This window comes from Triplophysa rosa, linkage group LG16 (assembly GCF_024868665.1).
Source record: "Triplophysa rosa linkage group LG16, Trosa_1v2, whole genome shotgun sequence".
NCBI classification, from domain to species: domain Eukaryota; kingdom Metazoa; phylum Chordata; class Actinopteri; order Cypriniformes; family Nemacheilidae; genus Triplophysa; species Triplophysa rosa.
Genome location: NC_079905.1, coordinates 7,278,868 through 7,300,709, shown reverse-complemented (window position 1 = coordinate 7,300,709; position 21,842 = coordinate 7,278,868). Strand labels below are relative to the sequence as shown.

Here is a 21,842-nt window from a genome sequence, read left to right as displayed (position 1 = left end):
ATTCAAAGTCTAACTTTAAAATCCGTGCTTTAATGTATAATTCTCACATTTGTAATACTTTGGTCAGTTAAAAAGAATACTTTATGTAGTTTAATATTATTTATTTGAATGAATTAAATAAGCCGTTTCATGTCTATCCTTGAATCACTTAACTAATCAAGGTGGATATAGGCTATAGAAAGTAATTAGTAATGTAACTAAATACTTTTTGGAGAGAGTAATTTGTACAGTAATCTAATTACACTATTGAATATGTAATTAGTAACTAGTAATTAATTACTTTTTCAGAGTAATTTGCCCAACACCGCAAAGCAGTAGTATTAGGGTCATGTGACTGAGTGGATGAACTAAGTGTACTTCTCGCTGGGTTTTAGTGCCTTTAAAGGGACAGAAACGCTAACATCCGGTCATTATTTTGCGTTCATCATGATTGTGTACCTATATATGCACTCATGTACAGTATATCACAAGAAGAAGAATGAAAATTATTACACGTATTTTACTCCTTAATATCTCTTATTGTTTTCACACAACAGAACGGTGGTTTCGAGAGAAACAAGGGTGAGTATTTTTTTTATTTAATTTCTGGGTGGACTGTCCCTTTAAGACAAAGTTTGACTGTCAACTTCAGTCAGATATCAACTCTTGAATTCTTTGCATACGCATTCATCTGAAACTCTCCTTTGAGTCATCCCGTCTGGGGTCATCTGTTCAAGCTGTTCTGCTCTGTTCAGAGGCTGTCACACATCATCAGATTATTTCTCAGGTTTTGGGCAAACCCAGATTAAAATTCCTGTGACCACAGATGAACACAAGGGCTGTGTCACCTATTTTAACTCAGTTTCTTCACTATTTTCCTCCTATCATTTGGTGCCTTGAACTCCCCAAAGCCACTTACCCTTAAATTTAGGTCACACTTTACACTACGGTATTAAATTTAAAGTGTAATTACAGTAAATGCTGAGCACTGGTAATGAACAACATGCATATATGCAATTATAAGAAACCGCTTATAATTACGTATTATCACTATTGTAATTATGTTAGAGTAACATTGATATTGCATTGTGGAAGACATACTTTTTTAAATCCCATGTAATGTTCTCTAGCCCCTTGTAATTTAACAGCCGAATGTAATCGTCTTTATTTCAAGCCATCCTGCTGTCATCAGAATTCAGTTTGTTCCAGAGGGTTAAATCTGAAGTGATCTCAAATCAGAATTCATTTCTTCATCATGATGAGCTAATGACCGCGCCTCGCAGTTATTATGGCAACAGTCTGTAAGTTTCAATGACCCACACTTCATTGAATTTAATAGCATCAGACAGTGCGGAAATTTAACTTGAATTTATTATGTATTATTAGTGCTTTTTGTTGCTGTTTCTGGACTTTACATTTCTGAAACTGGTCCTATAGGGTGAATTTTTGAGGATGTATTAAATCAGTTTCATTTTAGTTTACAAGTCAAGTCCACTACATCTGACAACTAGAAAAAATCTTTAATTTTGAAATTATGAAAAGGTGACAAATTTGTTGTAAAAATATTTTGCTTGGTTTTTAGTTTATGGTTTTTGGGGGTATTGTATCAACTGTAAGGCTGTTATTTTAATTCATGGGATTCCGGTTAAATATTTTGAGCAGGCTCCCTCTGCCCTGGGTGTACTATATAGGATCTTAGTGAATTTTCTTTATCAAATCACTCTGGAATACAATATTTTCATTTTTCTCCCTGATGGCTCTGTACAGTATGTTTTTATCCAGACAAGTTGGTGGAGCTGTTTCAGTCCTTTACTGCCCCTTAGTGGTTGTTTTAAGTATTACAGTGCAAATGCCAAACTATTTATTTTACACCTGTAATTTAAGAGTAAATTGATTGAAACAAGAAATGATTTATCATCGGGGTGACCCGTATTATAAGGCACAATGTGCAAAAAACAGAGTTAAAAACAGTAACACACATGGTCACAAATGATTACCGACCATCAAAAGGAGACATTATTAATTCCACTCTCATGGTTTCCAGCTCAGGCCCAGGGTCTGGGCTATAAAAGAGAATATGTGTGTGTCCTCCAGGATGGCTTTTGCTGTGGGTTTCCCTGCACCGTGTCCACTGCGAGTGTCCACTCTGACAAACAGGGGCTGAGTCTGGCCGGGGCTGCAGCCCACTCCATACTGCAGGGTGGCTACATACTTCAAAGTGTGCAGGGGGACCACGCGGTCATCGTGATCGGCTGTCAGGAGCAGCATGGGGGGGTACGGCGGCCCATCCCGAGGGGCCTGAGGAAGGTTGTGGAGGGGAGAGTACCTGTGGAGAGAGTGAGTAGATTTAATACTCCCAACCCACTGTGGCTGTGTCTAAACCCTTTTCAAGCAGTTTCCAGGGGTCTAAATGAAGAGTTTGGTTCCAAAATGAGATAACTTCGTTTTTAATTTTATTCAAAAAACATGTATTTTTATTGGGCATTCCAATTCATAGCAATCAAACTGCAGTTGGTTTGTTTTGATTTAAGCCATAATAACAAACAAAAAACAGCTAACTAACACAACAAAACACAATAAAACATGAAATCATAACACCGTTTTAAAAAAAATCATGTTTTTTGTTATCTCATTTTGGAAGCAAATTCTTCAAATGTATCAAAGTATGTGGAAATCCATTATTTGTGTAACAACTGTTATAAAGGAGTGGGTAAAAAATGTTACATAGAAAATGCTTTTATTGACTACCATAGTAGGAAAAATTGCTTTATACATTTCTTTGCTCTGTTGAACACAACAGGTATTTTGAAGAATGTAGCAAAGCAAACTTTTGACTACCATCGTCATTTTTCCTACTATGATAGTCAACGATGGCCAAGAACTGTTTGGCTACGAGCATTCTTCCAAATATCTTTCTCTCTGTTCATCGCATTTTAAACATGCATTTTAGTCTGGGATAAGGCGTGTGCCTTATCTGTGAAACCTGGCCTGTAAGATATTTTTTTGGTAATGTGGTTGAAGTCCTACTTTATGAGCCACTTAAACTGTTCAGGGTCATCCGCACAGCCGTAGTCAGTCGTCCAGGCGTGACCGATGGTAAACTTGTGAAACTTGAGCATGTCCATGACCCCGACCTCAGCCACTGCACAGCCGAACAGCTCGGGCCGCTGGTTCACACATGCCGCTGAAGAAACACACATACTACATTCAGACACACTGACACTTGTACACAAACACAACATACTTGACATGACTCAAATTTCTGAAGTAAGAACACACGAATCACCCACACACTAACTTTACATAGTTAAGATGTTTAAAGTGCTCACCAATAGGCCTACTGTTTTCAGCACACACAAACGTAAACTCACAACCAGGGCCGGATTATCCAATGGGCATTATGGGCACAGGCCCAGGCCCAGGGACCCATGCACGCTTGGGGCCCAGGCAAGGGGAAGAAAATTTCACATAACAGCGTTTACGCCATATTAGTTTGTGTGCGCACATGGAGATGCACACACAAAACACTGTTTCTGAATTAGAAAATCTGTCTTTTGATTTAGTCACTTTTACGAGCCATCTAGCGGCTTTTGTTCAGAAGAAGCACATAGCGACAAATCTATCCACTTCTTGGATAAACCTTAGCTTTCATTCAGTGCGAAAATGTCGCCAGTGCTGCCCCACGAGCGCGAGGTCTCTCTTTCCCGGTGTAGGGATCCCTTCTCTTGGCGTCACTCTGTACAGTGAGCGACAGGAAGAAGCACTACCACAGGTGACTCGTGAATAAGATGAGTACAAAACAGCGTTTCCAACAACCTGTCACTGTTATCGACTGTTTGGATATATAAATATGAACAAATTTCATCTGTAAATATGCACATGGTTACATAATGTCGTAATATATAGCCTAGGCTAAAGAAGTATACTTATAATACTCGTTAATGCCGTTTACTGTAACACATTAAACGCTTAAATAAGAACGTGATTCGCAAGATGCTTGTTATACAAATAAAGTTTAACAAATAGACAAATTACTCTTGTAGTACAATCAATGACAAAGACTGCCCATTTATTCTTAGAAAAATGAAGCACTTTAATTGCACTTTAATTGCAAAATTGCACTTAAGAATATTCTTAAGAACTTTCTGTAATTTATCTTAAGAAAGTTCTTATATTGTCTCTTAAGAACAGTTTTGCATGTCCTGCATGTTTGTGTGTGAATTAATGGAAGAATCTGATAGAACTGAATTTGTGGTAATGTGTGCTGCTTGCATATGCCAGTGAGTTACAGTATGCTGGGAAATGTCTTAATATTGTTGTTGCTGGTCCAGAAAAGCATTGTTGCAATCATGAGGTGTAATCCTGTATGATGGAGGATGTGTACAGGTGTTGATATTGTTATATCATAGTTTGTAACTTGTCAATGTAATCCTGTAAAAGATAGAGGTGTTTATACGCAAAGTACCCTATAGGCTAATTTAAAACTTTATTGTGTGCATGTGTGTGTGAGGGGGCGGTCCATAAGACACTTGTGCCCAGGGGCCTCTGAATTCTTAATCCGGGCCTGCCCACAACCCAAAAATTCCACACAATCTTACATTGACTCAATCCTTCCTCCTCTTTATGAATAAAACTGAGATTAAAACCACCTTGGCGTTGATAGCCGGTGTGTGTCGTCCATCAAACGACTACGTCTCATAAACGTGCTGTTTAAAAAGCGTCAGAAGCGCGCGTGGTGCTAAAAGTCTCTCGCTAAATAGCAGCGCACATTTTGTTCTCACAGCTGCGTGTACGTACGCGAGACTGATGTGAGAAACTCCGAGCGTGAACGTCGATGTCATGTTTACTCAACAGATGAACTAGCTGTGAGTAATGATGTAGCACACATCATTAAAGACGCACAGCTGCGTGACCGTAAGTAGTCATTAAAGCATGATTCTTATGCAATGTGAATAACTGTTAAGACTCGTTGACTGAGAGGATCTTGTTTATTTGCCTTCCAAGAAACGTACCCACAAGCAGGCCGCCGTTGGACGCTCCATTGATGGCGAGCCGGTTGGCGGTGCTGTAGCCCTCGCGGATCAGGTACTCCGAGGCACACTGGAAGTCATCAAAGCAGTTCTGTTTGTTTCCAAGGTTTCCAGCTGAAATTAAATGCAATACACTAAATTCAGCCTACTTTAAATACATAGACTGCTGAGAGCAAAGCACGCGATGGTTGCGAAATAAAAGGCCGTTTTAGGTAAAACGTGCCTTTTAAGAAAAGTTGATAAAAGTTTTACAGATTAACTTTTCTGTAGAGCTTGTTAATCGACGTCACGTCGCGTTGAATGTTGCGCCATCTTGGGAGGATCGCTGCTAGTGTGTTCAATGCAGTGTTTTGTTTTTCTTGTTTGATTAGGAAATATAACTATGGTAGGTCGGTCTTGCCGTGTTAAAAACTTCAATAGCATTATGCAGAGTCGTTTGTTCACTTTCGATTTCTCCATATATCATACAAAACAAGTAATTGTATACTTCAAAACAATAATAGCAGCGGAGTATGATCCTCCCAAGATGGCGACGCCACTGCAACATACGGCATGACGTCAGCTTCACATTCTCTATTAAAGCCACAATATGGAAGAATTTTGTTATGAAATGTCCAAAAATCACTAGCACAGTGTGATATATTTCATGCAGTTGTGTACTTGCATTATGCCAAATGTTCCCAAGAATGTGCAAATCCAGAGAAATTCCTATTTAAAATAATGGCCCGTCTCTTGTCTCCCTTGTATTTGTCCCATATCAGTGACTTAATATACGGTAGTGATGGGTCATTCTTGAACGATTCGTTCATTTTGAACAAATCTTTAATGTGACTCGGGAAGAACGAGTCGTCCCGGGGAGTGATTCCTTCAGTCGCGCATACGCAACATTCTATGGGTCCTGTACTGGAATTAGTAAATTAACTAATTTCTCTGTCCAAAGCTGTCACGTCACGTGACAAAAGAACGAACGACTCAAACCCGAAGACTCGGGAGGTGAACTAATCAATTTTCTTTCCGCCTCTGATTGCATTGGTTAAGCGTACGGGGCGGTCACGTGATGAACGAACGACTCAAACCCGAAGACTCGGGAGGTGAACTAATCAATTTTCTTTCCGCCTCTGATTGCATTGGTTAAGCGTACGGGGCGGTCACATGATGAACGAACGACTCAAACCCGAAGACTCGGGAGGTGAACTCAGGCCCATGTTAACATGCAACATTTTAATTATATTTTGCTAAAATTAAAGATATGACTCGAAAAAAGATTCGTTCATTTTGCTGAACGAGATTCAAAGGTCCGTGTCAGTAAAATGATCCGAACTTCCCATCACTAATATCCGGTGCTCCGCACTACCCTCAGTTTCCGTTTGTAGAAACTACGGCAACATGCAAATGCAGAAGTGGTTACAGCATCTGGGATGCAGCATCTGTTGTTCTGTTATTATGGATCACAATTACTCTTTGGCGAGTAAAGGAAACCCCATAAAGTGTAAACGTAGGCCAAATGAGGCAAACAGGCTTATGGACAAACGAATAAATAAAACAAGGATTAATATCCTTTTTAATATTAATAAAAGCGTTTTCTAAATGGAGAGAGCTTCGCGACCAACTTGGACTCGACAGAGACTCCGCTCTCGCATGTGTTTTAATAGACAGGAAAGCACATTTTTTTATTGTACACGAAATACTCATGCACAGATTATTTGAATAGTTATGAATGCAGTTACCCTATGAAATACAGTATATGTCGCACAAAAATATGTAACCAATAACGATTGTAAATGCTGTGGGTTCGTTCCAATTTACTTTTTAAATGACGACTGTATGACTGTTTTAAACACGTAAAACTGTGTAGCATTACGCTACCAAATCAATTGACGAAGTCCAATATCAGTAGCGGGCTAACGTAGCATTACATTCCACGTTTCTTGCAAGCTAATTCATTACGATGACATAAAATAAAATTAATTCATTAACTCGTCCGTGAACATGATGGGCGATCTCCATACGCCTCTGGATGGTGAAAACATAATTCCACTCTCCTACATAACGTCATTTAGCTTCGCCTTTTGTTGTTGTTTCGAAAGTGCACCATCTAGCGGTCCAAATATTCCATATTGTGGCTTTAAGGGGAAACATTTGCCACCTGGTTTGAATTTTAAGATTTTAGGGGAAGCCCACTTATTTGTGACCCTGCTGCTAATAGGTTTTACATTGTCTGTTGCCAGGGTTGCCAGATCGTAACAAAACTGTCCCAATGTCCAATTAAAACTTAGCCTAACTACCCCAGCCCAAATACCTCAACTTAAAATATACAATTCCTCATACCTAAAATACATAATTAATTTTTTAATACATACCTGTTATGCATTTCACACAATATCTTATTAAATATTAAAATCATTGCATGGTAGTGATCTGTTTTCGTAAATTTTTCTTTATCTTACATTTAAAAATAACCACTGATGAACAAAATTCCTCCACCTTTATCCCATGGAATAAAAAAAGTTTAAAAGTAGCCCAATTCTGTGGTGAAACGGGACTTGGCAACCCTGCTTTTTATTTTGCTTAATCCACTAGGGGCGCTGCCTAAACTGTTTTAAATACTCGCACTTAAATATTCCTGCAGTGTGACAAATGAGTTTCCCGAGTTGGGCGAATACAGATCTGCTGTTCAAACACATTACCCAGTGAGCGATGTCTGTGAGACAAATTACTCGATTAGATACATTAGATGTTCTGCGTCTTGCAGATGCTTTTATCAAAGGTATAAATTAAATCAGTTTGTATGTTCCCAGGGGTTCAAACCCATGACATTAGTGTTGCTAATGCAATGCTTTCCCACTTGAACTACAGGAATCCTCATTAAATACATCTGAGCCTGAGTGAAGTGAGTGTCTGATGTACCTTTATGCCAGGTTTGGCCGTATTCTCCTCCTCCTCTGATGTTTGCTACAGCCAGGATGCCACCCAAGTGTCTTATGAAAAGCAGGTAGGCTGTACTGCACATGCAGAGAAAGAACCTGTTAATCTTCATATTTCGCCACCACACAATTTTCCTAAAAACTGTTTTTCCTTCTGTCTTATTGAGTTGGACAACAGCTTGCTTTGTACTGACTTGTAGTATGGTTGAATGGAGTTCTCGAATCCTCCGTAACCATAGAGAAAGACTGGATGAGAGCCATCTTTTTTAATGCCACGTGCATGTACGAGGAACATTGGTATCTTTGTACCATCTTTACTGGGGTAAAACACCTGCAACACACAAGATTACAAAGGTTTCACAGATGGGCATTATGTATTTCTTTGTAACATATGTTACAAAAGAATGGTATTTTACGATCGATAATAGTCTGACCTGAGTCGTCTGGTAGTCGCTCGGCTGGAAGCCTTTCACTTCCACCTGACGGAAGACTGTGGGCTCAGGGTTGGACTGACTCAGGTCACAGTGGTAGATTATTCCTTGGATATTAAAAAAGAAAATTAAAAAACTCCCATGATCAAAAAATGCGCATCGTTTTATTTCCACAGACGGTCACTTGCCCACTGTATATTTTTATTTCATTAAAACTGTCTGCGGCACTTGGAAAATAATCCTCACATTTTTTTCCATGCACTTTTGGTTGTTTTATTAAGCGTTAAAGTGAGTCATAATGCAGGATCATCATGATGATGAGTAAATGCTGACAGAATTTTCACTTTTGGGTGAATGTATAGAGTTCAGGATTGGGCTTTTTTAAGCTCTTATATAGCACACTCAATAAACCATTTACATAAGTAAACCTCATGCTATCCTCGTGGCCGCTGTCATTTTGGAATGAAAAAGGTCTCCTCATACCGATGCAACTGATAGAAGCACACAATTCTCTAGAAAGCCACAGCATTTCAGTTTGTCTTCGCTGGAATTAAGAAGCCTGGTCAAACCTGGAGGTTTACATACTTGTGGCCATGCATCGTATTTTGGCGTAAAAAGTGTTGCGTGATCTGTTGGTGGGATTACCTGGTGTAGTAAATGATGTGAACTTGTAGAAAAAATCAGGGTGCTTCTTTTTGCAGCTCAGACCGACCACAGTGCCCACGTCTAACGGCAGATCTCGGATCAGCTTCCCAGAGTGCAGCTCATAGAGTTGTAAGATGTCCTTCACGTCATGCAGGTAATTCACCAGCAGGTAGCGCTGGTTCACACACTCCACAAAGCCTGAAGACCAGACACAATCACTCAGGCAGGCAGAGCTTCTCTGTTGATTTTTTTTTTTAATAAAATATTTTGGGGGAAGAGGAACTGTGTGTGTGTGCGTGCGTGCGTGCGTGTGCGTGTGCGCGCGTGCAGGCTTATTTGTGACCAAACATGCATATGACAACTAGTCACGACTCATAAGACATGCAAAAACCAATGAGATTTGAATTTATAAACATGCCACCATATTTACTACATTGATCTGTGTGTTTCCATGAATACATGACATTATTTAATTCGATTGTTTTCTTTTACAAATGGAGTCATTTGGATTACTTTGATGAATGTCACCATGTTGACCCCCATATAAAAAGTTAACATGACAGCATTTTAATATAAATGTATTAGTTTGTGTTCAATTGAAGAAAGAATGTCTTCTAGATCTGGAAAGGCATGAGGTTGAGTAAATTATGAGAGGATTTTAGTTTTTATCCACTCTGTTAAATAGTTTTTAAATGAAATATTGTACAGAACAAGAAAACATTCCACAGAAGTTCATCCTATAGTCATAGACTAAAAGTGATAAAAAGCAGCATAGCTCATCAGATTTAAACATCCAGACATTAAAGAGATGGATCATTTACCCACCCTCATGTCATTCCAAACCTATGACTTAAGATATATATATATATATATATATATATATATATATATATAAGATGACTTATATCTAGATATTTTGAATCACGTTGGTTACCAAACAGCATTAACCCTGTTGACTTCTTTTGTGTTCCACAGAAGAAAGAGTACAGGTTTTGCACAACATGAGGGTGAATAAACGGTGAGAGAATATTTTGCCTCCTCCAGTCTTCCGCTGTGTATGTTTGATGTTATCTTACCCAGGACATCTTTCTCGTGCTGGGAGATGAGGGATCTCCAGTGTGTCTGGTCCGGTTTCTGCAGATCTATGTTAATGAGGCGGTACCGCGGAGCGTCCAGGTTGGTGCGTAAAGTGAAGACAGTGTCCTCATTTGTGATGTAGGTATATTTAGCTTCAAACGTATCAACCAGCTTCACCCATGGCAGCAAACCTAGAAAAACAACAGTAAAGTGTTTGTGTGTTTGCGTGTGTGTTATAAACCACACTCAATGAAGTTTCAGACAGTTTGACAGAAATCTCATTGGCCTGTTTGGTAAGACAAATGCTGGAATGTTTTTTTGTGTTTTCGTTTTTAGGCTCAACCCATGTTTCAAACAATGACACATGCGAACAGACCTGTGATGCCATTGGGCAGCTGCTGCAGGTCGCAGTACCACAGACGGTTCACCGGCTCGCATCCCTCAGTGATTGACAAAACTGCAAACCTACCATCATCAGAAATCTGAAGTAAAGGGAAAAGGAGAAGAGAAATAGAAGAATGATATGTGAGGAAAAAGAGAACAATGTAAAAATAGAGAGTGACTCTTTATTTTAAGCCTGGATAATTTTATTATATTTCATCATTTCATCGAGTAGGCACAAGTCGCATCATGTTTTCCTTCTTAACGGGGTTTTTGTTTAAATATGGTCTTCTTACTGTAAGGCTGCTGTGCCATTTGGGGTTTTCAGGAAATTCTGCCACCAGGATGTCTTCTGATTGGCTGGTGCCAATCACATGGTAGTAAAGTTTCTGGTTTAGGTTTGTTGTGGTCTCAGTACCTAAAATAGACATGACACAGCCTAATTAGTCCACTTACAACAAAAAATATTTTTTTGATTCATGACAAACAAGAATTCCAAGGAATTCATGTAGTTTAGTCACATACCATCTGCTTTGCCACCTTGGCGAGGGTAGCAGTTGTAAAAGATGCCTTTGGCATCATGGGTCCAGGCCAGGCAGCTGAACTTCACCCTCTCCAGAACATCAGGCAGCTGGGTGAGATCATCACATTTCAGGAAACGTACAGTGACCCAATCAGAACCTGCACTGCTCAGACCATAGGCAAAATACTCGCATTCCTCTGACAGGCGACCCACTGCAAACCAACACAGAGCAGAGATGATTATAATGTGCTATGGTGACATGTTTCCTTGAAACAGGAAGCATGTGTGGAACATATTGAAGAAGTCATGTATTAAATAGCCAAAAAATTGCTCCTTGCTAATGCTAGTTAGAGGTTTATACAATATTATGTGGGTGAAAATAAGACTGTAGGTGGGACAACTGGGAACATTGTCACGGAGAGGGGACCACTAACCAGGTCTTCAGGCTGTTTTTAGTTTAAAGTTTTGTCAGCTGAATACTTGGCATTCGTTTATATAATAGTATTACACCTGCATTTTTATTCCTACCTGAAATTAAATATTCTTCAATTAGTCCTATATGAAGGAGGGTTGTGTTCATTTTACTGCCTAGAAATGTGTACACTTTCAAAACGAGTTATTGATATTTTTGAAGAAATTTTCATTTAAAATGTGTATTTATAAATATTGTGGCAGCATAAGCTTTGAAATGGAGTTCGACAGAAATTCACTCCATTCAGATTTAGTCGGTGTTTCTGCAGTCTTAATTTACGCTTTTTTGTCAGACTGCAAAATACACTGACAACTACAAAATACATGGAATATACCAACATAAAAACACTGCAAAACAAGACAAAGACCATAGGCAAAATACATTCCTCTAGCAGATGAAAAGAAAGCAAGAAAAACACACTGCAGGAAAGAAAGGTCAAAACAAAGATATAAAAATGAGGAAGCTGTGACAAATCAGGGAGGGGAAAGCTCTTTACCTTTATGTACACTCTTAAAAACAAAGGTGCTTAAAAGGTTCTTCACAATTCCATGCATATTATGTACACATACGCATTTCATAAATACAAAAATTCCAGCAAGTGTAAAGACTAGCAGTCCTATTAGGGTTGACCCTTATCTTTAAAAATAAACTTTTATCACAGATACTCCAGGAAATGATGGATAAGGGAAAGTTGTTGGAAAGTGAGGCTTCCCATATATGCAAATAAACCAGTTTGTTATTATACAGAGAAATCCTTTCATAGCTACAACGCTACTGTAAAAGGTATTCAGTGAATACCCATGACTGTGCTTAAACAACCAAGGGTGGGTTAAACAACATGGTGACTTTTAAATCGTCCTCAGCATGGTTCAATGCTTTGAACAGACATAGTCACCGTGGTTCAGAAATCGACACTGTGGTTAAAGGAATAGTTGACCCAAAAATGAAATTTCTATCATCATTTATTCACCCTCTTGTCATCTGCAGAACACAAAAGAAGATATTTTGAAGAATGTTGGTAACCAAACAATGGACGCACCCAATTCACTATTGTATGGACACAAAACCAATGCAAGTCAATGGGTACCGCCGTTGTTTGGTTACCAACATTCTGTAAAATCTCTTCTTTTGTGTTCTGCAGAGGAAAGAAAGTCATAAAGGTTTGAAATGACAAGAGTGTGAATGAAAACAGAATTTTCATTTTAGGGTGAACTATCCCTTTAAGTTTTAGAAAACCTACAAGAATATAATTAGGAAATGTAATAAGTTGAGTTCAGTTGGGTTGGTACAAGCATCTGAGCCCAATATGAATAAATGATTTCTTTAAGAATCGGCTAAAAACACATCTCTTCCGTCAACATCTGACCCATTAGTACAGTCTTCTACTTCTTTTCTACTTTCCTATCCCCCCAAAAAAACAAAAAAAATCTTCGCTTCATATACTGTGATAGGCTGACTGAGACCTGACACCTAAGCATTGTTGTACTTTTGTTGCACAAATTGCTTCTACTGTTTTTCCCCTACTTTGTACGCCGCTTTGGATAAAAGCGTCTGCTAAATGACTAAATGTAAATGTGTGTGAGCATTTTATCAGTGACCACAACTTACTCTTTAGAGCCACGGTTCCGTCCTCTGAAAGTGTGTTTGGGTCAAAGAAGACAGACGCGGGACTGTTTAAAGAATCCTGCACATAAAGCACGTCCTGGTTCTGCAAACCCTCATTGTGGAAATAGAAATATCTGCAATAGAAGAGCTTTCATGTAAATCACCATTTTGTCATCAATGTTAGTTTTTTGTTGTGTGGTGGTAACGTGAGCTCATTTCTTTGCTTACATGATTTTTTTAAGTGTTAGTTTACATACAGTACATGGATTGAAAGTAATGCTTCTTTTTCTTCAAATTAAAATGCTGATTGTTATTTTATATACACTACGTTGGTGCATTCCTTTCTTCTTCTTTTCAGAGAATGGATTTTACACTATTTCAGTGTGAAGTCTTGTGCCCTTCAGCGGTGGTCTCGTGCAGTGTTTGTTGTCGTGTGTGGTTTGATCACTACCTCTTTCCTCTCTTGTAGGGGCAGCTGTATTTGGGGTAGTTGTATAGCTCGGTAAGGCGCTGGTGGAACTGTTCTTTGACTGCACACTGTTCCAGGAACGGCATGGTCAACTTGTTTTGTTCTTCGACAAACATCTGCAGGGCAGGGGGAGGTACAGTGTGAAACTGGCAGATTGTTGTCATGCACACACAGAGAACTTGTTTATATGTACATTTTCTTGCATGTTTCAGAGCTCCAGTCATGTGGGCAATGGGCGGAGACCAGGAAACTAAACAGGGTGAGCCGAAAAAGTCAATGGTGGTATAGATTGTTTGCCCACATATGTGATAAGGGACAGAAAGCGGTTATAGCCTTCCAAAGCTCGAATCCATAAAGTCAATGCAGCGTTCAGATAAAGGTATTAAAATGTAGATGAGTGGTGCATCAGGGTATGACAATTCAAGATATTTACTTCATTTGTGGTACTAAAGCGTGCGCAATTTAGTTGGGGGCTGAAGTGCTGCCTAGAAATTGTTTTATTTTACATTTGAAATCAGACAAGCAATCCCGTTAAAGGGATAGTTCACCCAAAAATGAAAATTCATCATTTACTCACCCTCAGATTGTTCCAAACCTGAATAAATGTCTTTGTTCTGTTGAACGCAAAGAAAGATATTTTTAAGAATGTCAGTAACCAATTAGATCTCATCCCCGACTCTACTATGACAGTAAATGGGGAATGAGATCTGTTTGGTTACTGACATTCTTACAAATATCTTCCTTTGTGTTCAGCAGAAGAAAGAAATGTATACAGGTTTGGAACAACCTGAGGGTGAGTAAATGATGACAGGGTGTTCTTTTTTGGACTCATTACTGTCCCTTTAATGGGATTGCTGAGAATTTGTATGTGGTTTGTATTTTTGTGGTAGGATTTGTATGCTGTAAACAGACACATTGGGCCTTGCATCTCATCTCATGTTTAAGAATGAATTCGATGGTTTATAGCTGTGGAAAAGACAAGAACGTCTTATGGGACTATAAATGAATTTGATGGTTTGTGTTATTCTGTTTGGGTCTCCTTGTAGGTTGCATTCAAAAGATGAAAGTGTTGCTTTTGAGGCTGTATTCCAAGGAAGGAAAGCATCAAGGCACATCCGAATCCAACGATTGCATCACTTCCTCTCTGAGCAGCATAGCATTCTTCACTGCCTTTGATATCCCACAATCCTGTGTGTGTGTGTGTATGTGTGTGTGTGCGTGTGTGTGCGTGTGTGTGTGTGTGCGCGTGCGTGCGTGCGTGCGTGCGTGCGTGCGTGTGTGTGTGTGTGTGCGCGTGCGTGCGTGCGTGCGTGCGTGCGTGCGTGTGTGTGTGTGTGTGCATCCACGGTAAGGTGATTTATTGAGCTTAGAAATTTAAAATGATGTCTGAGAAAGTGTTTGAAGAACAGTTTCTGTATAAGGTTTTAAGTTTTATATTTATATTCAACAGTTTTTGATTGTGTTTCTTACTGTCATTTTTAAATACAGTATGCGACTGGTTATCGCCAAAGTGTAATTTCATTTCCCTGCTTGTAAAGTCTGTTGTATCTGGTTCCAGAGGTGCCTTAGAGTGCAAACGCTGCCTGCCAAGTCATTGCCTGATAGGATGGTGAAGCAACAAGTGAGCTGCGTACGTTCTCGGACACAGCCGTAGGATCAAATTAACACAACAAATACAGTAAAAACAGAAACATCGGCACTGTGGGAACTTTGCCCTCAGCTTACGAGCAAAGCACACAAAACATTATGCAATGACTTAATTCATATGAAAAGATGCCTGCAAGGGAGTTAGGGTGAAGTAATCATACTTGTATTAGGAACATCAGAAGTCAACGGGAGGTCAGAGACGTGGCCTGCCAGGTGGCACACAAGTCCCAACATGTTGGGAACCTAAGTTTAAATCTAGTTTGTGTCATTTCTTGATCCAGACACACCCCATTTCTTTCCCCATAGTTTCCTGTCTCATTACCAGCAAAAGCCCATGTTTGTTAAAGGGATAGTTCACCCAAAAAAATGTATATTCTATCATCATTTATTCACGCTCTTGTCATTCGAAACCTGTATAGTTTTCTTTCTTCTGCAAAACACAAAAGATATTCTGAAGAATGTTGTTAACTGGCACCCATTGACTTGCATTGGTTTTGTGTGCATACAATAGAATTGAATGGGTGCCGGCCTTGTTCGGTTACCAAGATTCTTCAAAATAGCTTCTTTTGTGTTCTGCAGAAGAAACTCATACAGGTTTAAAATGACAAGAGCGTGACTTCATGATGACAGAACTTGATGCTTTTTGGGTGAACTATCCCTTTAAGGGTGGTCCTTAGAATGTATGAAAGTGGGTCACCTTGGTCTCCTCGCTGTCAGGGTCCTCCAGCCAGTGGTATGGATCTGGGACCTTCACTCCATGATAATCATTCACCTCGTGAAACACAAGCACAACAGAAACTCAGAATAATATTGACAGGAACAGTCAGTAAACATAAAGAATTGCATAAAGTTGCATGTTTCAGGCCTTCAGGCAACATGTTGAAACGTCTGCAGGCAAGTAACCACTAAGCATCAAAATGAACACATATTATGACAAACAGCAAATGCTCGCTCATGTGATCCTGTCAGATTCCTATCATTGGTATTTCTGAGCATTGTGTTTCATGTGTTTTGAAGAAAGAGGAAGACGAGGCAAACGAATGAATGAGACGCCGTATGAACAAAACCCAGAGTGAAAGAAGCACTAACCTTACTGTCATCTCTCCGCGCTTCTGGGTATTTGAAAGCCATGTTGGTGCTGTGTGTTATTAGTTCTTGTGTAAATTCAGTTGTGTATTTGTGGCTTTTGTCCGTGGGCTTTTACGCCTGAGTGAGTCAGCTCTGAAAAGTGAAAGTAAAACCAAACACGTCTCTCTCTCTTACCCTTTTCTCTTTCGCTTACAGTCAGGCAGCTCTGCATACAGGAAGTGATTTCACACTGGATTGGTCAAGCCAAAGTGGGTGGGGCCAGAAACGGATACGTTTACTTCAGCACATGCTGTTTCTGTTTCCAGAAGTATGAGTGTCTTAGAAGGTTTTCCAGCTTTGCTTCTGTTTAGTATTGTTTCTTAAAGGTACACCTGTTAAACATTTACCATTTACATTTTTGACGTTTTGATGTTTAATGTAATGTGACGAAGACTACAGTCAGTCAGCAGCCCAATACAAGCCGAGATGACATCACAGGTGGAACGCTACTCAGTTAATCTCTTTTGTTTTAAAATGTTGCTCACAAAAGAATTGAATTACTCATATTTTAATTATGGACAGATGAATCAGTAATCATAAGATAACACTTACATTTTTCTAGATGGGAAAATGCTGTTACCGCTTTTATTGCTTTAACAAACAAGGATACTTTAAAGGGATAGTTCACCCAAAAATGAAAATTCTGTCATCTTTTATTCACTATCTTGTCATTTCAAACCTATGACTTACTTTCTTCTGTAGAACACAAAAGGAGGTATTTTGAAGAATGTTGGTAACGGAACAGCGCTGGCACCCATTCGTTTCTATTGTATGGGCACAAAACCAATGCAAGTGTATAGGTACCATCGCTGTTTGGTTTAATAACATTCTGCGAAATATCTTCTTTTGTGTTCTGCGCAAGAAAGAAAGTCATACAGGTTTGAAATGACAAGAAGGTGAGTAATTTTTGGGTGAACTATCACTTTAAGTCTTTCATGCATCAACTTTTTCTCCAGTTTTGTGACTCTTGTAATAACAGAGAATGAAAAGATGATCGTCACCCTTTTACTTAAGTTTTACAAAGGGCTCACAAGCAGTCATTTGTACTTCATTATGCTACCATTTTAACCCGCAAAAAAACATCACACCCAGACTATTCTGTGCTTTTCTTCACAGCGCTTTGTTGAAGTGCATTTTTTGCAGCAATAAGCGCTCGGCTCAGTCAAAACAGACGGTCGCTGAAAGACAGTCTCGACAGAAAATAAAGTGCGAAAAGCGCGATGAAGAAAGGGAAAGACAGAGAGAGAGAATGTTTTGTCCGGCATTTTAATTACAGGGCAGGTGATGTTTGGGAGCAGGTGTGTGAAAGGTATCCTGCACTTTGTGTGTTTACACGCGGGCTTGAGTCACAGTTCACATGCCTGTGGTGCGATAGCTGTCACTGGTCTCCATTATGTTGCTACACATCGAGAGCTTTTGATGATACACACGCCCTCAAATAATCACATAGTCCCACCATGGTTCCGGTGTCTATGTAAGAGCTTGTGTTTGCACACTTCCCCTCATGCTAATTATATTCCTCTCTGGCCTTCCAGTAAATATTTTCTGGAAATTATGGTTTCTACAGACTACCGTCACTTTTTGATGCAAATATAGGAGGATGTTTTGGGACGGTGAGCAAGACGATTCTAAGAAGTAAAGATGATTTAAATGTGTATTAGGATTAAAACTGAGCTGACTATATAGTTCTTAAAAAATTACCGGACAATTGAACTTTAAAGTTTAAAGGAACTTAAAAATGGTTCACCTATTGGATTGTATATTAAAATGTTACAGGAGTATCGTTTTAGCACACGGCAGCCAGGCAAAGTTAGACAAGTCTCTTGACTTTTCGGTAACCTTTTGAAGAAAAAATCACCGAACCATGTGCTGTTGGCAAACAACACTGTTGAACCAGGAAGAGACAGACAGAAGTGTTTTGACTTCTCAGGGACCTTTTGAAAAAATTCACATATGCTGATGGCAAACAATCAAGGCAAGCTGTAACCAATCTGCAGGCCGAAAAACAAAAGGGGGATGCAACGTCATCGACCAAGAAATGATCACCCCATTTACTAGAGAAAATGATGATTCAGGGGGGGGAATACCATTCTGCCAACATGTGCATGGCTGGAAGCTCTATTCTGAGACGAGTGGGTGCAACAGGGATTGGATCTGTCACTTCTGTATGGGAAAAATCAATTCAGCAGACAGGGAGTGAAATTTGAAACACGAACGTGTATCACGAACATTCTTTATGTTTTCCAAACATCTCTGTGATGAAACCAATACTGGAGAGTCCCAACTGAGTAACATACGGTAGATCAATGGTTTGCGTGCTAGCCTATGCTCGGACGTAAATGACTTGTCTGGAATTCATCAACAGTTGCACAATTCACTCATATTTCTCATACACAGACAGGTTAGTAATCTGCTGTATCTCCTTCCGTGACTGCTACCATATGTCAATTTGTGTAGATCGTAATTCTTGACTTGACCGACTTGCTTCGAGGTCTGTTTGAAGAAACCGTATGGACAAATCGAGGATAAATTTGCGACAAGAGAAACAGATTTAAAGAAATTGACAGTGATTTTACCATGGTAAAAGAGCATTGTTATACACATGTTTAATAAATAATTACTAATAACAATGATCATGAAAAGTTTGTTCACCAGGTAATATAGGCCATTCGTGTTATTGTGGGATGTTTATGGTTATCAAACAACATGCCACACTGATAAGAAACTCTTTAATGTGCAGTCATAGGTCTACGTACAGTATCTCACCTATTTTACAATGGCTGTCAATGGCAGGATTTATAGTTTGTTTTATAAGGTGTTTCGTTCAGGGTCTGTCTTTAAAAGGGAGACGTCAAGTCTGTTCCAAGAGCTAGTGTGCTGCCTTGCTGTCTATTGCCTAAGTACAGTAGGTAGCTTCTTTCTAAGGTAGTATCTAACCCTCAAACCTCATAAATTACTCATTTGAAACACTCTACGTAAACAGCTATTCCATGCATCTTACAAGCAGAGAATCACACAAAAAACATGCAGTGTGATGTTTCCACGTAAACACCCAACAATTCACAGCTGATAAACATACAAATTAAGTGGAAAAAATTAAGAGACCATTTCAGAATCAGTTTTTCTGATTTTATGTGTTTAGGTAAAATCATGTTTGTTTCAATCTGTGAACTACTAACAACATTTCTACCAAATTTCAAATAAAACTGGAGAAACAGGTCGAAAGAGACACTGTATTTTTTAGACCTCAATTATTGCAAAGAAAACAAGTTCATAATCACAGTTTTCATGTGTCTTGTCATGCTGTCAGTCTTTCACATTGCTGTTGGAAGACTTTGTCATTCCTGAGGTGATTTTGTTGAAATTCAACAGACACTGGAGTGGAATGGTCACAATGCATCTAGAAGTGATGATTATATTTTAAATGGTCCCTTTTTTTCTGTGGCTGTACTATGTGAAATGATGTATATTTCATTGTGTTTTGAATACTCTTTAGTGTTGCATGAATTATATTTATAGACATTTCAACTATCTCATCCACCATTTTTCACTTGTCTAATTTTAGTGCTTTGTGGGAGTGCCTTTTTCACAAAGTATATCAATCCTAAAATTTGGCCCAAAACTGTATCAACTCAAAAAAAAAAATGTTGGGTTATTTTCAACCCATTGGGTCCGAATGGGACAAACCCAACCGTTGGGTTATAAACTAATCCTTTTTGTTTGGTCAAACCTGGGCATTTTCTAGGTTAATTTAACTCTTTTTTTTGAGACTAACCCAGCATTTTTAACCCAGTGACCAATTTATTAAATTCTCGACCTTTTGAAGAAACACATTGGGTTTTGCAACAGAGCCAGCATGTTTAGTTATGTTTCTTTATAACTATCAGTGAAACAGACCAGGCTTGGTTGTTTGAGCGTTATGTGTAATTGCATTGTTTAGTGTTGACAGGATTGTTTTACAAGAATGTGTTTCCTCTTACAGTTTGTCAGTCTGGGCAGTTTCTCTCAGCTGATATTGCTGTAGGGTAAAAGAACTCTGTGGTTTCTCCACTGTGGTCTTCATCCCTCATGGGCAGCCCAGGAAGTAGTTACCCCAAACACTATTCCTCACTGACAGATATACGATAACATCTGTATTCGGGATGTACGCAATTGAAAACATTCCCACAGAGGCAGATAAAAACATCTGATCAAGAGGCACCTGACATTGATTTGATCCCAATGATATGTGATGAAAACCATCATTCACCCTACAGGTGAAGTCATCCGTCATTAGAAGAAACAGTGGAAAGCACGCGTCATACAGTCTGGCGATGACTAAGAAAGTCACCTGTTCGTAATAGTTCATCGCGCCTACACAGAGTTTGCAGTCCAACAATAATAAATCGCTCCGTCAAAATGCACACCTACAATAAAACAACTCGGCACTTTCAGTATGTTTAGGCAGTGAGTCAACAGGATTTGAATCAAGAAAGGATAATGAAAGTCATGTAATAGCCATCTAAAGCTGTCTTTGTACTTCAAATGATGTCTTATATCTTCTTGTTGTTTGATGATGTGCAAAATATGCTCAACCATATATTCAAACTTATGGATTGAATGTGAACTTTTTGTTTGCTGTTTGGAAATGTAAAGCTTCTGGGGAAAGTTGCTTCAAAAGCCAGACATTGTCTATATGTAAATAATGTACCAGTGGGGCTTTAAACTGAATAAATTGAAAGACACAACTTCTCCAACAAAAAGTTTCACTGTGCATTTTAACAATCAGTAAATTTCAGGATGACAGAGAGAGAAAGGAACAGGAGCCGGGACTCAAACTCGGGTCGTCTGAAACACGTTTTCGAAACATGCACAGGGAGTTTGTTGTTGAACCTCGCAACCGCTTAGACGGGCTAATTCATTAAGAGAGAGAAAAGAAGAAAAATAGGTTTTGAGTTTCAGACGTCTAATCCGTCTAATCCCTGTGACTGAAAGGACAGCATACTGGGAAGAGTCAAAGAGAATCTCGAGTCGGACTGTTTCTCATTTACGAACTGTGTGAGCTATTAGGGCAGATGAGGAAGAGAGAGTAAGTCTGGTCCCATTGTTAAGCAAGAGGAATTCTGTCACACCGTGAAGCTGATTTCAATTTCACAAGCATTTTTAAATTTCAATTCTTAAATCGTGGTTTCATGAAATTCAGTATGACGGCTATAGACGCAGTTTGGAAAGTTTGTCATCATTGTAACGCTCAGAGGAAGTTCTTAAGTAATGCCATCATGAATATCTAAAATATAGTGTGATTTAATTACAACACAAAATGTCGTTTGTTTGTTATACAGGAAACCAAAAATAGAGACTTGGTACTGTGAGATCAGAGTGTTACACAAGACTGCTTTGAACCTGCATCTGTTCATGTTTTACTTGTTTATTTGCGTGCAGACAGGTGAGAGGATGGCTGGAAAGTGGACTAGGCTAACAGATTGACCATTATGAAAGACTGCAGACAGACACATCTCCCAGAATGCACTGCGTATAGACTAATGAGCTAA

At 39.1% G+C, this 21,842-nt stretch overlaps 1 protein-coding gene across 1 annotated transcript; it reads right to left on the bottom strand.

Annotated features, from left to right (window-relative positions):
- Positions 1 to 531: 531 nt before the first annotated feature.
- Positions 532 to 16,470, bottom strand: LOC130567472 (prolyl endopeptidase-like). The gene is made up of 15 exons (XM_057355589.1): positions 16,273 to 16,470; positions 15,881 to 15,955; positions 13,519 to 13,652; positions 13,071 to 13,201; positions 10,993 to 11,202; positions 10,764 to 10,885; positions 10,463 to 10,568; positions 10,086 to 10,277; positions 9,010 to 9,207; positions 8,368 to 8,471; positions 8,128 to 8,264; positions 7,917 to 8,011; positions 4,992 to 5,123; positions 3,007 to 3,163; positions 532 to 2,305 (listed from the first exon to the last, which is right to left on the bottom strand). The coding sequence occupies exons 1-15, from the start codon at positions 16,312 to 16,314 to the stop codon at positions 2,011 to 2,013; spliced, it is 2,130 nt and encodes a 709-aa protein (XP_057211572.1). The 5' UTR covers positions 16,315 to 16,470; the 3' UTR covers positions 532 to 2,010.
- Positions 16,471 to 21,842: the final 5,372 nt, after the last annotated feature.

Excerpts from the sequence above, each read along its gene's own strand:
- LOC130567472 (XM_057355589.1), bottom strand. The coding sequence starts at position 16,314 with ATGGCTTTCAAATACCCAGAAGCGCGGAGAGATGACAGTAAG. Across the intron at positions 13,653-15,880 it reads CTGACAGCGAGGAGACCAAG|ATGTTTGTCGAAGAACAAAA; the intron begins GTGACCCACTTT and ends CCTGCCCTGCAG. Across the intron at positions 5,124-7,916 it reads CGGCCAAACCTGGCATAAAG|CTGGAAACCTTGGAAACAAA; the intron begins GTACATCAGACA and ends ATTTAATTTCAG.